Raw genomic sequence first — 13,942 nt, forward strand, 5'->3', positions numbered from 1 at the left:
GATTATCATGAATAAGTGAAAACTTCATTAACCGTGAGCCTGTTCTCACTAAAATCCTAACTTTGAACAAATTATAAATACAGCTCCTGCGGCCGCCTCTGAGGGTCTCGATATGAGCGACAAGCTGATCCAGTACTCGGAGGTCGTCGTAGCCGAGGACACGATAATGGCCGTCCTGGTCAGCGTTTGGTACTGGAAAGCTTAATTATTATTAGGCCATAATTTCGCGGTTCGAATCAACTCGGACTGACGACCACAGATATATCGAGTGCTCACATGGATGGGACAGGAATCATTAAAAATAAAAATACTACAATTTTATAATAAATTTATTAATTTCACGCTTAAATAATATAATACGCTCTCTTATATAAAAACATTCTCGTATGCTGTAGTTATTCCACTTAAATATTATATAAATAAGGAACAAGCAAACACGTCAACTCTAAAACATCCACAACATCCGCAAAATAGTCTCAAGCACACGCACACACAATCACATCCGATCGCTCTCCTCGATAATCCCGTCCTCCTCGTGCTCGAAAGCGGGATTTTCGTAGCTCGCGAGTATTCCGGTAGGTCTGCGCTGAGCCAGAGGTACCGATGCTCCCGCCCTCTCGTTGTTGACCGGATTGTTGGCGGTAGCGTAAATGTTGTCGGGTTCTGGTTTTCGCATCTGCGACTGCCTCTTCTCGGCGGCCAGGATCGTCGTGCGCCGCCTTTGCAGAGCTCGCAGAGCCGTTTGGGACAGCCGCTTCGATATGAAGCCTCCGCTGCCTGTGGCGGACGAAAAAATCGGATGATTAAACAACAACAACAAAAAATCGTTATATCTAATCCGTTTACAACTTACCGTTTTGCCCATTGTCCTCCAGATTCCTCTCAAGCGCGTTGGTGAAGTTACTGGCGAAAGGCTGTCTGCGATCGTTGCCTTTGATCGTTTGGTGAATCGTCATGCGCTTTCTCGGTGGTACCGTGCTGTTGTGGTCTGACTTGGTGTCCCCGTCGACTTGACGTTGCAGCTGCTTTATGATCTTCTCGGCGTGACGTTCGATCGTCGCTTCCTCCGACAAGTCCGACGCCTGGAATTTCGTGTGACGAATGAAAGTGGAATTTGAAAAGAAAAAAGAAAGAAAGAGCAGATATTTGTTGATTTGAAAAAAGACCGACCTTATCGCAGCAGTACAGGTCCAAGGAAACTTTAGCCATGATGTGAGAGAAGGTGTCGAACCGATGGAACAACATCGCCACGAATTGAATGAATAAGACACTGATGAAACCGATGATGAAGAGACAGCCGATCGGCTCTAATTGCAGGTATTCTTCGGAAATGACTACCTGTGTGACACGAGAACATTGATCGTGTTTTAATTACAAGAAAATAACTGATATTTCTATTGCTCAATAGAATAAGTAAACTTTACTTCAGTTTTATCGCTGTCGTAGGTGACGTTGTACTTCACTCCGAGTGGCCATTGAAAGTGTAGCAAATCCTTGTTCAGCTGCATCAAGAAGACGATGAGCACAAACAGCGCGTTGATCATGAAGAATTTGAATACGTACTGGTCCCTCAAATCCAGGATACTTCGAGCTATTTCGGCCTGAGACGTAAAAGCCACGTATTTCAGTTATCAATAGTATACACTTACTCGCCATTATACGCACCTCTCGCTTCTCGTCCTTATCAATCGGATAAAGATAAGAGCTGATGAACTGCTTCCAGAAGATCTCCTCCTCGGACTTGAGATACTCCACTTCACCCTTGCCCAGATCCTTTCCGTGCAGCCAGTTTGGCGAAACCAGGAAGTTATCGCTTCCCTGCAAGGAATTCGCGTCGGCGCTATCCATACCGTCATCGCCACTGCCTAGATCCGAACTGGCTATACTGGCAACATCGTCCAGCTCGTCGCTGAAGCTTACGCCACGGTTTGCAACTGGATTGCCCACAGGGTGAACGTCTTCGGATGTTGGATCGTTGACGTCATTTGGGTGATCGCGAGCTGCTCGTGGTCCAGCGTCAACGACTCTGCGAGAATAGCGACTTTATGAATGAAACGAAACTCTAAACTTTCGAAGCATTGAAACTAAATTGACTCTAGACACGTTTACCTCTCGATATCGTCCAATCGTCCTTCGATTCTCGTCAAGGACGAACCTATTTCTTTGAGCTGCGGCTCGTTTTCCGGGGGCTGCTCTTGCGCGCACAGCATGCATTTGAATAAGCCCGCCAGCGAGAATTCTACTGGCGCTTTTTCGCGTTTGTTGGATACAGCAGGCGGATTGAGCATCGACTTATTCTGCTGTTCTTCCTTTGAGCAAAAAAAAAAAAAATGATAATACGATATTATCAATTCAGAAACTGATATAGCCACAAACGTGGGTAAACAGTATAAACCTACGGTATTGAGCGACGGTTTGGGCACATCTCTCGTTCCCCAGCTGATGTTGTTCATGTTGAAGAGCGAGAATATGATGAGCAGCATGTACATGGAAGGCACGGTAACGTAATAGATGACACCGTAAAGCAGACAAGTCCATTCCAGCGGATGAAGTAATCCCGTGATCACCAGCTCGCCAGCGACGACGAAGAAGAGTAGTGTACTCGGGGCCAGCCAACCGTCCTCGGCTATCTGGATCATTATGCCTACCAGCACGACTATCATCACGAGGCCGTAGATCGCTGTGATTACGCCGGCCATCAGCAGCTTGAAATTGATTTTTATTTTTCATAGTCGAAGCGTTCGCTCGATAATTAATTTGGAAGAAGAATGCGAATGAATCATTTACCTGGGTTTTCTCTTTGCAGAAGTAACAAGTCACGCAGAAGATGAAAATTGGAATGAGATTGTAGCCGAAACTGGACCAATTGCCGATTTGGAAAGCAGCGACGAAAGCTCCGACCAACATGAGGAATATCGTACCAGGTCCCAAAATTGTACTGCCTTTGAGAAGAACAATCACCGTTAATTATTATTATCATATATGTATTAAATATTTATTACGCATTACCCATCAATATCCATTGATAGAATATGTAAACCCAAGAAATGTCTCGATTGGCCTTTTTCGTTTCCTTGGCTGTGTCCAGCAAGTCGAAGATGTTAGCCACAGTCGATGGAATCCAGCGTCTCCTCTGAATGAAAAATTCGTTGAACGACTCGGGCGCGTGCGTGTAAGCATCACTTGCCGCCGAGTATTCAACCTGAAAATAAATCGTCATCGTTGCAATATAATAAAAAAAAAAAAACAATTAATCAAGAATTTATTTTTCAAATAATCAAAATACCTTGTAACCCATTTGCAAAATAAGGGTACACAGCCATCTATCCTCGCCCTGATCGTACTGGATAAAGTGTCGCGCCTCCTTGGGTACCGTCGCGTACTTTCTCATGACGTTGTAGTCCATTAGAGCTTTAGCTCGGAAAAGCGCGAAACAGCCGGGACTGCAAAGTACGCAGCCGATCGTGTGCTCCGTTGACTTCTGCAGCCAGTGACCGATAGCGTATTCGAATTTTTGGAACCAGACCAGCGGACCTTGAATACAAATTTTTGGTATTTTTACTTTTTGCGCAGAAAAGCATTTTTGTTTTCGTATGAAATAAAAAGTACCTGTGCCTAAGGGATGAATCCTTCCGCAAACCGAGCCCAAGTCTTTGTTTACTCTCATTCTGTCGACGAGTACTTTGACTGCACTTGGCCGGAAGTCAATATCTCCGTCGAGCGTGAGAATGTACGTATTTTCGGCTCTTACCTCCTTTCGCTCTACTTCGATTGGCAACTGCATCAGTCGATAACCCAGCAAGTAGTACATGTACATGACCTGAATACCGAGACGCTTATCTTACAAATTTTTAAACGCAAGTTATCGCTCATCATATTAGAGATTTTTCAATTACTTTGGGCGTAAACTATTATTTCAAATTAATCATATAATCAAAATCACCTGACTCCAGCGCTTTCTCGTCCGAATCCTGTTCTTATCTTTGAGATGCACGTACATCTTGGTATTTTCGGGCAAAGTCCAAACAAGTCTACCGCCATAAGGCGTTGGATACTTGATGGGTAGAGAAGGTTTGAGATTACGAGAGCGAATGATGTCCGCGACGGTCTTGACGAAGCTCACCACCCAGTCGTTCACCTGCGTCTTGTTCTCGTCGTGGGTACATCGGCCGTTGCAGCCGTGAACGCACTTCAGAGCGTCGTCGAAGAAGATGTGGACTTTAAATGCGAAAAAATATTAGTTTGTCTGCACAAACTTTTTTTGTATATGCAGTATATAGGCTTATATAGTTATTGTACCTTCGAGCTCGTAGTAATCGGGTGACGTTATGTGATATCGTTTCTGAAGTATCCTCGTGATGCATTGATCACGATCCATACGAAGAATACTGTTAAGGAAGTCCCTCATCTCTTCCGGGGTCTCGTGCCACATGGTCGCGCAAGCGTAAATTCTCGTAACGTGGTCTTCTTTTCTCACCGAAGTGAAGTTTTTGGGAAGCTTCATCGGCTCCTCAGCGTCGTCTCGCTTTAAAAAAAAATTCAAAGTTAAATCGTCGCTCCTAACGAAGACTAGTACAGTTTTGCATTTCTCGCGTCAAAGATTAGTACAATTACGCTCTTTTGTGACAAAGACTACTTAAGTATATTTCACACTTTTGCAGCTAAAACTAGTAAATTTCGCATTCCTGCGACAAAAGCTAATACGTCTTTATGGTTTTGCGGCATCTTAAATAATTACGAAATTTTAAAAAATTGTTCAATATCATCAAAATTTTAAAAATGAAAGAACTGACTTTTTTGGAAAATAGTAAAACTTTTGAAATTTTGTAAAATTTTTAAAGAATTTTAAAAAATTTGTTAAATAATTTGAAAATTTTTCGTTCGAAGTGACAAAATATTAAATCAACTCGCTTGAATAAATAATTAAAAACGAAATGTAACCTTCTCCACGTAATCGTCGTCTGGCTCATCTCTCCACCTACTGAGTGCCAGCGATTGATCGAGCATCAGCGATTCATAGGACCAAATGGCAAAAATCCTGTCGGTGGTCGCGAGTCTCTCGTTTGTTGTGCTCCACACGTGCATAGTGATCCAGAGTAGAGAGAAGAACCAGATAAGCCAGATCCAGGCGTACCACTGGGCCACGTAGTCGTGCATCGACGGAGAATTGAAGAACATGTGGTCCAGGAAACGGAAAACGCCGTCGCTGTGGTACACACAAACGTTCCAAGTGCGCAAGGTGCACAGCCCCCAGACGGATACCACAGTCGTGGGAACCGCCAGGTTCAAGGGCAAAGCGAAGCCGAAGCCTTGCATTATCGTCCTGCAAGCGAACTTGGCTGTGAAAGAAAAATTTTTTAGACTTGAATTTTATCTTGATTATAATGTTTCATTTGCAAATTATTAAAATTTAGAAACTTTATTGATGTTATCTAAATAAATAATTCTAATCGTATAAACGAATTTCATCGAAAATTATATGTAAAAAAAATGTATGTAAAAATACACTCACCGCAATTGTAAACAAACACACCGCTCAATGCCTGTATCAAAAGCACGTAAAGCGGCGTATAGCCGTCTCCAAACATTTCGCTAACCGGTTCCGTGTCTATCAGCACCTCTGATCCGGCCAAGGTGTTCGATTTGTTAACCAATTTGATGGTGTAAGTGTAATTGTTCATCCAAAAACCTTTGAAGAAAACCTCGGGTTCCACACCCTGCCAGCAGGTGATCACCAAGGCGCTCAACAAAAACGTCGTTATTCGTAGCAGCGACGTGTAGCCTATCAACACCGGTCGAAACGCCTGCAGATTGGCTCTTGCTTCGGCGAGATATTGGATGAAGCCTGCGAAAATATTCACAATTTTTTTTACAAAAATAGCTGCAGTATTATAAGAAAAAATTTATTTCATACCGAGAGCGGACACCTACTTCATAAACTATATTATATATCCCGTGTTTATTGCTCACAATAGCCCTACAGCGAGAGATATAATTCCTGAAAAGACGTGAAACGGCACAAAACTTGCCCGTCGTAAAGCTGCCTTTATTACAAGGCTCTCCCAAAGTACATACATAAGACGATCGCGCGAAGTGTCCCCTCGACAGCGGATTAGTTTCTAGCTATTTTTCCGTGCTGCCTCCGAGAATATTTTCCTGCAGCCCACACCGCAACCCCGATTCTCGAACCGTCATAAAACTTTCGGGAAAGCGCACTTGCACCATATACTTACCCGAGCGAGATCTAGAGACAACAGCGATTTAGACGGCGTGTCTATACCTGACCATCTTATTCGGAAAAGGGGACCCCGGCACGCGCGCGCGCGCGCGCGCACATGTCACGCAGGTGCAATAAGCTGCGCGAGAGAATTGTGCTTATAATAATTTTTTACTTTTGAAAATTATTTACCGAATCGACAGTCGCTCGCCACGTAATTGCTCCACCATCGCAGAGAGACGAGAAAAAAGGCGACGGGCAGTGTCGCGGGTACGAAGGAATTGCGACTTTGGCAAGCTATGTAGGTGAACGACGCCAGTCCGCCTATCTGTCCGAGAAACGCTAGAACGTCGCCGTAGAAGTAGAAACGAGACTCTTCCGTGCTCTGCTTCCGCTTGAATTTTGAAATGAAACCTGCGAAATTAAATTTTTTAATTTTTTTTTTCCATCAATTTTTACTATATGAGAAAAATATGCTTACCGAGGACGCTGGGCACTATGCAAACGCAGGAGAGCGAAGCGGCGGCTTGGACGACGTCCAAATTCGGCAAGACACCGATGAAAAGGTGAGCGACTCCGGCTACCTGTAGAATCTCGATGCAGCTGAGCAGAGCTAAGTGACGAGCTTTCGGGAACTTGAAATCGACGAAGAAGCAGTTCCAGAGGAAGCGGACAAAGTCCAGGCACTCCGGGATCGAGAATGCGAAAATCACGCACCAGACCCACGACATGCGAGCCTCCGTTGGGAGGATCGAGACGTGCCTGTACTGCTCGCGGTTGCTGTAGCCTGTGGATTTGAGCGAGTTGTATATTGTTTTAATTATTTTATTAACGAATATAATATTGAAAAATAAATTACGTTTTTTTAAATTATCAAACTAATATAGCAGACAAATTAAATTTACAATATAATTAAAGTAAATATCCTATACAAGGTCACGTTCATATAATTATAATCGTCAATCACCCAACATCCTCCACCGCGATATAAACTCCGAACGTATAATATAATTCTTCCGCAGTCTCTACGGTAGTGATATATTATATTTTTGTGTATACATTAAACGTAATTGCTTCGTCCATTATGTCCCATAATATACTTATCAAGCCGATTTACCGGGATAATCTCGGCAGTAGGGCACAGGATTGCCGGCTATCTGGGAAGCGGCGAACAGAGCCGTGACCTTGGAGACGAGGCTGCCGATGAGGATGGCGAGGAGTAGAAAACCGTAGAGGAAAGCCTTGATGAAGCGCAGCATGATCTCGTACCAGCGCTTCTCCACCATCGAGCCCGAGCGAGGCTCCGGCTCTGTGCACTTGAAGGAATCCCATAGCAGGATCTCGTCGTCGACTCTGAAACACGTTGTCAGGTTTTCGATGGATTTTTTAGAGCTTATGGTTGTGATGCCTCGATTGCGAGAAATCGAGTAGTTTTGCAAGCTCGCCGATATCGTGTTCGATGGAGGCGATAAGATAATGCTGAGATTTTGAAAGGGTATTCCCGAGATGACGCGGGCTTTTCTTTGTTGTTGCGGAGTTAATGTTCCGAATTTTTCTATGGTTATTCGCATTGTGTGTGTAATAATTTTTTTGTTCAGTTTGGGACTGGCCTTTGGTCTTTTTCCCTCACGAGAGCCTGTACAGCCGCGGTTCTCTGTCTCGCTCAACGACAGGTGTCGCGTAGGCACTTTTTCCAAAGTATATGTTTCCCTCATTGGGTTCTGAAAACTGTCTTATTGCAGGCAACTCGACCGCGCGTGCTATATAACTGCTTGAGTCTGACGACGAGGATCAGAGATTTCTGATATTCTTTTCATTGCGTTTAAATTAACCAGTGATTTCCCGGGTAGAAAATTGATCCTGTTTCTGGGCAGAATTTCTGGCCAACGAGTGTTAAAATGAGGTTTATCTGATATTACTGGAAGTACTCTGAAACGAATTTCTGATAGTACTTTATTTTAAAAAATTTTGACCAGAAACAGGGTCAATTTTCTACCAAGGTTGTGTCGTATATTTAAAATATTTATGTGTGTTTCTATTACCATAATTATAGTGTGAGAAAACCGAGCGTTGAAAAAAAGATAATAGTAAATATAATAGAGTTTAATTAAAAATTGGATTTTTAAACAGCGAATAAGTCGCGTATTGTAGCTTTATCTATGATAGGCAATCTTTTGATCTTCACCGCTTTTGCCTCATACCAAGATTGTCACATACAAAGAAAAAACCGTATTTCTCTTATTTCTCAGAAAAATATATTTAATACCTTTTTTTATTGCCGACGATCATTATTGTGCCGTAAAACTTGTGTTTGCCGATTACATTTTTTTATGATCCAAGATATTTTTAATATAAAAGAGTAAACTTATTAATTACTTGAAATTCTCACAATTTAAAAAATATGTTCAAACATGAGACTCGATAAGTTTGGAATAAGGCGTCAGTAAGATTAGATCAGATTTGAATCTTAAAATGAAAGTCCATAAATAAGATATGAGTAATGCTGTAACAATTGTACTCATCTCAGGACAGAAAGGAAGATAATCATTTTCATTTTTAAAAAGAATTACTTTATACAAGATATACCATATCAATAAAACATTAAAATAGCATCAGGATCATCTCGATCTTTGAAAATCAATCAACCCTTCTCAGAATTAAAAATCAAGGTTGTACAACAAATCGCAAACAAGAATCATTGACTATCATCAGACTTTTATTGTCATTTTTTTTTAAACCGAAGGTCAATATTACTTGTGTGTAACTGAATTGATTAAAAATTCATACAAATTGAATAATCCTTTTAATAACGAAAAGTCACATTGAATTCTCTGAGTTATCTTGATTAGCTAAATCCGAAACGCACTTTAATTAGGTATTTATATGGATTATTGTGATAAAATTTTTTTCAAAGGAAAAATATTATACTAATACAATTCAATCTATTCAAGCAATTTTCAATTTCGTTAGAAGGAATTAAGTTGTAACCATACTTCAAGTCGTAGCATAGAAAACACGCTGCACACGCACATAAAAAACAAATAACGAGTCTCTTCTCGCTCAATATTTTCACAAAAACGCGCACTTTCAACTGAAAAATCGATGGCACGCGCGAAAACTCACCGCTCATCTGGAATCTCGTTATCCGTCGACACGCTGTCTCCATATCCGTAATCAGGGTCGCCGAACTCGGCGAATCTCGCGGGGCCGAGCTCCTGCGTACTTTTGTCCATAGCTGCATCGATGGACGCGCACCGAGATAGACACGCGCGTGCGATCCTCGCTCGCTGCTCCTAGAGCACTATACCGATGCAGATTACCGATCCCAAGCTTAATCTTATCGGCTGCGAGTCGAGCGGATCGATAAGGCTCGGACGGATCTGTGGTGGGAGATATGATGATGATTGCTCGGCGATTTGGTCAGTAGGTGAGAGACGAACATTTGGGCGATTGATTTTGAGGCGTGAGCTTTACAAATCCAGTTAATTTTTTTTTATTGATTTTTTTTCAACGGAAATAATCAGATTTTTTATATTTCGTGGTGAGCATTCGCTGGAAGTCGTTTGTACAATATGACATATCGTTACAAACGGCATAAATTCAACTATTGGTAGTCTGTAATGTTGATGTTTCATCGTTTATCGATGCAGATCGAGTGAAAAATCGAGTATAGATAAGGAAGTGAAAAATATATGCACTGCATAGAGATCATCTTTTGAAAAACATCGTCACAATAAATTGAAGAAAAATGTTAAGAGGAAACGCGAGGATTAAGTAATCCCGATATTGCGCTCGAAGTAGATTAGAAAAGGTCTTTGTTAAATTTCTATTGTGTTCTTCTGGAAGTGAATTCAACCCGCGATAAGCGCAATGCTATCCATTACAACTCTTGCTTCGAGCAAAGTCAATTAAATCATGAGTATATTTTCTTCCATTCTGTACAACATTGCGTATGTGACACATATGCTTTGAAAAAATAAGTCCAATCTTTATCATACATAGTATATATAAAAACTATATATAAATACAACTATTTGATACAACGTTGTCGCCGCTTATCAACGCGGCAGGTATAAAAGGTTGTCCGAGCTGTACAGCACACATCAGTAACTTATAAGTATGATAAGTAACACCGCGAGAGCATGTGTAGCTCGGTGTCACGCCACGAGGCTGCCACTTTTAATGAGAGTTTCAGTGTCGATCACCCCTAGCGCGCAGAGACATGCCAGGGCTGCTCCTTGCTCGGCCCATTTTTTGCTTTTCTCCCTGAAAAAAAAAAAATTATTTTCATGTAAGCCAGGCTATAGATTGAGTAAAGAGACATATAAAATGAATGTGTTAAAATCACTACACCTCGTGTATAATCTCACGAGCCTTAAAATACAAAAGCGCATCCCACGCGGCGAGCGAAATCACCGTTAGCAAGCATTGAAAACGAGCCGCGCGCATCTGCGCAAAAGTTCTCCCAAAACTGGGCGCGTCCCCGCCCCGTCAATATAATCTAAGCCCATACCGCCATAAACCGCCGAAACCCCAATAATGCACTTACCAAAACGACGATCCGTATTTCCTCCCGTCGACCTGTACGACGGACCTGAAGAGCTTGTCCTCGTGATGAGTAACGTAGATCGGTAGCTTCTTACGATTGTCCCTCGTCCATTTAGCCAGTCGGCTTTTCGGCAGGCTCGTGTCGTCGGCGTAATTATTTCTGAGGAACGCGCAGCGCATCAGCAGCACGTCCTCCTCCTCGTCGAGTTTCCGTTTACCGGCGCCGCCGTTGCCGTCGATGAGACTCAGGCGTTCGGGCACCACCTCGAATCGGCCTCCGAAGCCACGATCGCGATGCTCCTTTTGTTTCGTACGGCAGTACTCGTCCAGGCCCCAGACTTCACTGTAAGAGAAATATGCGTTTAAAACGGCACGTACGCCATGGCCCTGTGGGTTGGGGGGTGTAGGGATTTGAAGTGGATTTGAATAGGGTCATAAAAGTCTATACTTAAATGCGTGTCGAGCTTCACGGACCTTTCAAATCGTCGGACAGTTGTATACGGGGTGGGGAGGAAAGTACGCTATGTCCGGATTTTCGGAAAATTTCCATCTCTCTGTACTATCAATCCAACTAATATCGTCAACTGTTTTTTTTTGTAGTAAAATATTTTTGTTTACGTTAGACGCTTATAATTATGCAACATGAGAGTGAAAAATATGCGAATTTACAAGCCGCGACAGCGAAGTGAATCATTTCATCCTTGAAAAAGTAATTATTTGCTATTGCCAGCGTAAAAATAGAGAGATGTAGTTATGATTTATCGCGGATCATCAAACAGATTGATTTATAATAGCGCGAATTCTTCACTGCAATCGAGACGCAAGATATACTTGTTGTTAAAAGAGCAGTCCTATTTTATACTGTAAATTTATCAACCCTGACTAACTATACGTATGTAGCAACAATTGAATAAAGTATTACGCGAAAATTCTTTTTCAACGTTTTAAGCAGTCAAATCAAGGCTCACCATATCTGCTCGAGGGTCTGCGTATCCAAAAAACGCTTGCCGAGCGGCGACTCCTGCAGCTCCCTAAGTATATTTTGCACGCAGTACTTGGTATTGCTGGGCGAGTTGTCGTAATCGACGGCGAGTTTGAGGTAGCTTCTTATCACGTCTTCCATAGGCAGCATACCCGCCTCGCGAAATATCGAGCAGTTCCACTCGGCGGCGCGAGCGATCATCACGCTACTGCAGCCTGTTTCCTTTTTGAACTTAAATATGTCTGCTCGCTTCTCTATTTCCTAGGATATTAATAAAATTTTCATCGATTTTTTTCCATCATATAGTAATTATAATATGAGAACTTAAATTATACAAATTTTTATTAAAAAAAAAAAGAAAAAATAAATAATAATCACCCACCTTAGAGCCTCCGTTAGCAATAACCGGAATCTTCGCATGCTCGGCGACTCTCTTGATAAACTCGCTTCTGTTCGGATGCTGTGGCCTCTCGTCGACAGTCCTTCCGTGCACGGTAATCGCGGATATCCCCGTATCGACGAGTGTGTCCACCAACTTGAGCGTATCCTCGACGTTACCCAACACTCTGATCTTGCAGGTGACCGGTATACTCAATCCTCCGACTAGCGTCCTGAGAATCTCACTGGCTTTTTCCGGCTGTTTTAGCAGAGCTGCCCCCATACCTCCGAGAATTGAGAATCGCTTGGGACAGCCCATGTTGACGTCGATTCCCGCGACGTCCTGCTCCACGAGTTTGGCGACCTTGAGTGCTCGGTTCGCGTCGCAGGTGCCCAGTTGGAGAACGACTCGGTCGCGTTCGATCGGACTTGTACGGAAGACTATTGTGCCGTCCGTTCGATCGATGTAGTCCACTGTGCCCAGAACCTCTGTGGGACGAATTTTTGTTTATAAGAATTATTATGCAGTAAATAAATTTATTAATAAGTAAACGAATACATTTATTTATAAATTGAATACAAATTACAAAATGAAATACGATTTTACGGAAATATGCATTGATAATAAGTTTGTCCATCAAGAACTGTCGTCAAGACAAACACGGTACATTGTCGCGTGTATAAATTTCTCGCAATCGCAGAGTAAACGAAAGTTAAGTTCAGGGTAAAGTTTGAGCAAGAGTTTTTTTATTATTTTATCTCTACTGCAAATAATAATTCTGTAGGTCAATGCCGGCTTTGATATAATAAGTAGATAATCTACGATTCTCGATTCGAATCAGGGATACGTAGAAATTTATTTATTATTTATTAATTACCTGCATATAAAGATAATATTTTTTAAAATGTCAACACATATATTCGATCGCGAATTATTTTACATAAATAGCATTGAAAGCATACGACGAAAAATATGGAATCAGTAAATACAACAAGTAAATATTAAAAAATTTCTAAAACCTTCGTGATGTTTACCTGTCATATATTCTTTCTTTTTAAAAAAAGGGTCACATGTAAACCTAACCTTAAATTATTGCATGCAATGTCAAGATTTTTTAAAAACCAATAACAATCGTATTGATAGCCGAGAAATGACTTTTTATTAAAAAAGAGCATAGGTATTCCCTGTACAAAACAAGCTTCAATGCAAATCTCCAATACTTTCCTTCCAGAAGCTCTTGCGAGCAATGTAAACAAACGATTCTCCCTACCACATATCTCCCCCTGCAAGATTCGCCAATACCTCATCCAAAACAAATACCTCACCGAATAAAAGAAAAAAGAATAAAACTCCTCACCATTGACCCGCCGCACAGATCTCAGCAATTTCCAGTCGATGAGCTCCTCGGTATAGACGATGTCGGCGCCGTACTCCAGGGCGAGTAACCTCATCGGCAACGTCCCTATCCTCACCATCGGTGCCATGATCAGCTTGTCCGCGTAGGTCAGTCGCGGCCGCGATGCCTCCGTTTCTTCGTTCGTCATTTTCACTTATAACTAACTGTACTTTTTCGCGAGAATGTAAAGTAAACAGATGCACGCTGACCGACCGCGTGGTACTGTCGAAATCGCGGATGGCAGCTGACGAACAGCTGATCGCGAGCAGTCAATGAACCGTTCCCCGCGAGTACGCCTGCGCGCGCGAGTTTCGTTCGCAGTGAGCGCGAGTGTTTTTGAATTGACGCGGGAATTCGTTTTTTCGTATAATTATTGTTTTTTTTATCGGATAAATTCTAAAAGTAAATTTATGCTCGTTC

At 42.1% G+C, this 13,942-nt stretch overlaps 2 protein-coding genes across 2 annotated transcripts; both read right to left on the reverse strand.

Moving 5' to 3' along the window:
• Positions 1–311: 311 nt before the first annotated feature.
• LOC100118136 (chitin synthase chs-2) lies at positions 312–9,520 on the reverse strand. The gene is made up of 19 exons (XM_008216900.4): positions 9,341–9,520; positions 7,335–7,570; positions 6,699–7,004; positions 6,410–6,631; positions 5,513–5,845; positions 4,942–5,339; positions 4,300–4,525; positions 3,944–4,218; positions 3,610–3,820; positions 3,287–3,534; positions 3,010–3,202; positions 2,788–2,942; positions 2,400–2,705; positions 2,110–2,309; positions 1,666–2,026; positions 1,425–1,601; positions 1,171–1,338; positions 854–1,082; positions 312–777 (listed from the first exon to the last, which is right to left on the reverse strand). Exons 1-19 carry the CDS (start codon positions 9,448–9,450, stop codon positions 497–499), a joined length of 4,635 nt encoding a protein of 1,544 aa, XP_008215122.2. The 5' UTR covers positions 9,451–9,520; the 3' UTR covers positions 312–496.
• Positions 9,521–9,703: 183 nt separating this feature from the next.
• LOC100118176 (tRNA-dihydrouridine(20) synthase [NAD(P)+]-like) lies at positions 9,704–13,783 on the reverse strand. The gene is made up of 5 exons (XM_001602164.6): positions 13,484–13,783; positions 12,130–12,614; positions 11,734–12,008; positions 10,767–11,108; positions 9,704–10,483 (listed from the first exon to the last, which is right to left on the reverse strand). The coding sequence occupies exons 1-5, from the start codon at positions 13,668–13,670 to the stop codon at positions 10,375–10,377; spliced, it is 1,398 nt and encodes a 465-aa protein (XP_001602214.2). The 5' UTR covers positions 13,671–13,783; the 3' UTR covers positions 9,704–10,374.
• Between the last annotated feature and the right edge of the window lie 159 nt (positions 13,784–13,942).

The sequence above is a fragment of the Nasonia vitripennis genome, chromosome 1 (assembly GCF_009193385.2).
Source record: "Nasonia vitripennis strain AsymCx chromosome 1, Nvit_psr_1.1, whole genome shotgun sequence".
Taxonomy (NCBI): Eukaryota; Metazoa; Arthropoda; class Insecta; order Hymenoptera; family Pteromalidae; genus Nasonia; species Nasonia vitripennis.

Coding starts and splice junctions, on each gene's coding strand:
- LOC100118136 (XM_008216900.4), bottom strand. CDS start 9,450: ATGGACAAAAGTACGCAGGAGCTCGGCCCCGCGAGATTCGCCGAGTTC. Junction 4,219..4,299: donor CGATTACTACGAGCTCGAAG/GTACAATAACTA, acceptor TCGCATTTAAAG/TCCACATCTTCTTCGACGAC. Junction 3,535..3,609: donor GATTCATCCCTTAGGCACAG/GTACTTTTTATT, acceptor TTTGTATTCAAG/GTCCGCTGGTCTGGTTCCAA.
- LOC100118176 (XM_001602164.6), bottom strand. CDS start 13,670: ATGACGAACGAAGAAACGGAGGCATCGCGGCCGCGACTGACCTACGCG. Junction 12,615..13,483: donor ATCTGTGCGGCGGGTCAATG/GTGAGGAGTTTT, acceptor TTCGTCCCACAG/AGGTTCTGGGCACAGTGGAC. Junction 11,109..11,733: donor CAGACCCTCGAGCAGATATG/GTGAGCCTTGAT, acceptor TTTCTCTTACAG/TGAAGTCTGGGGCCTGGACG.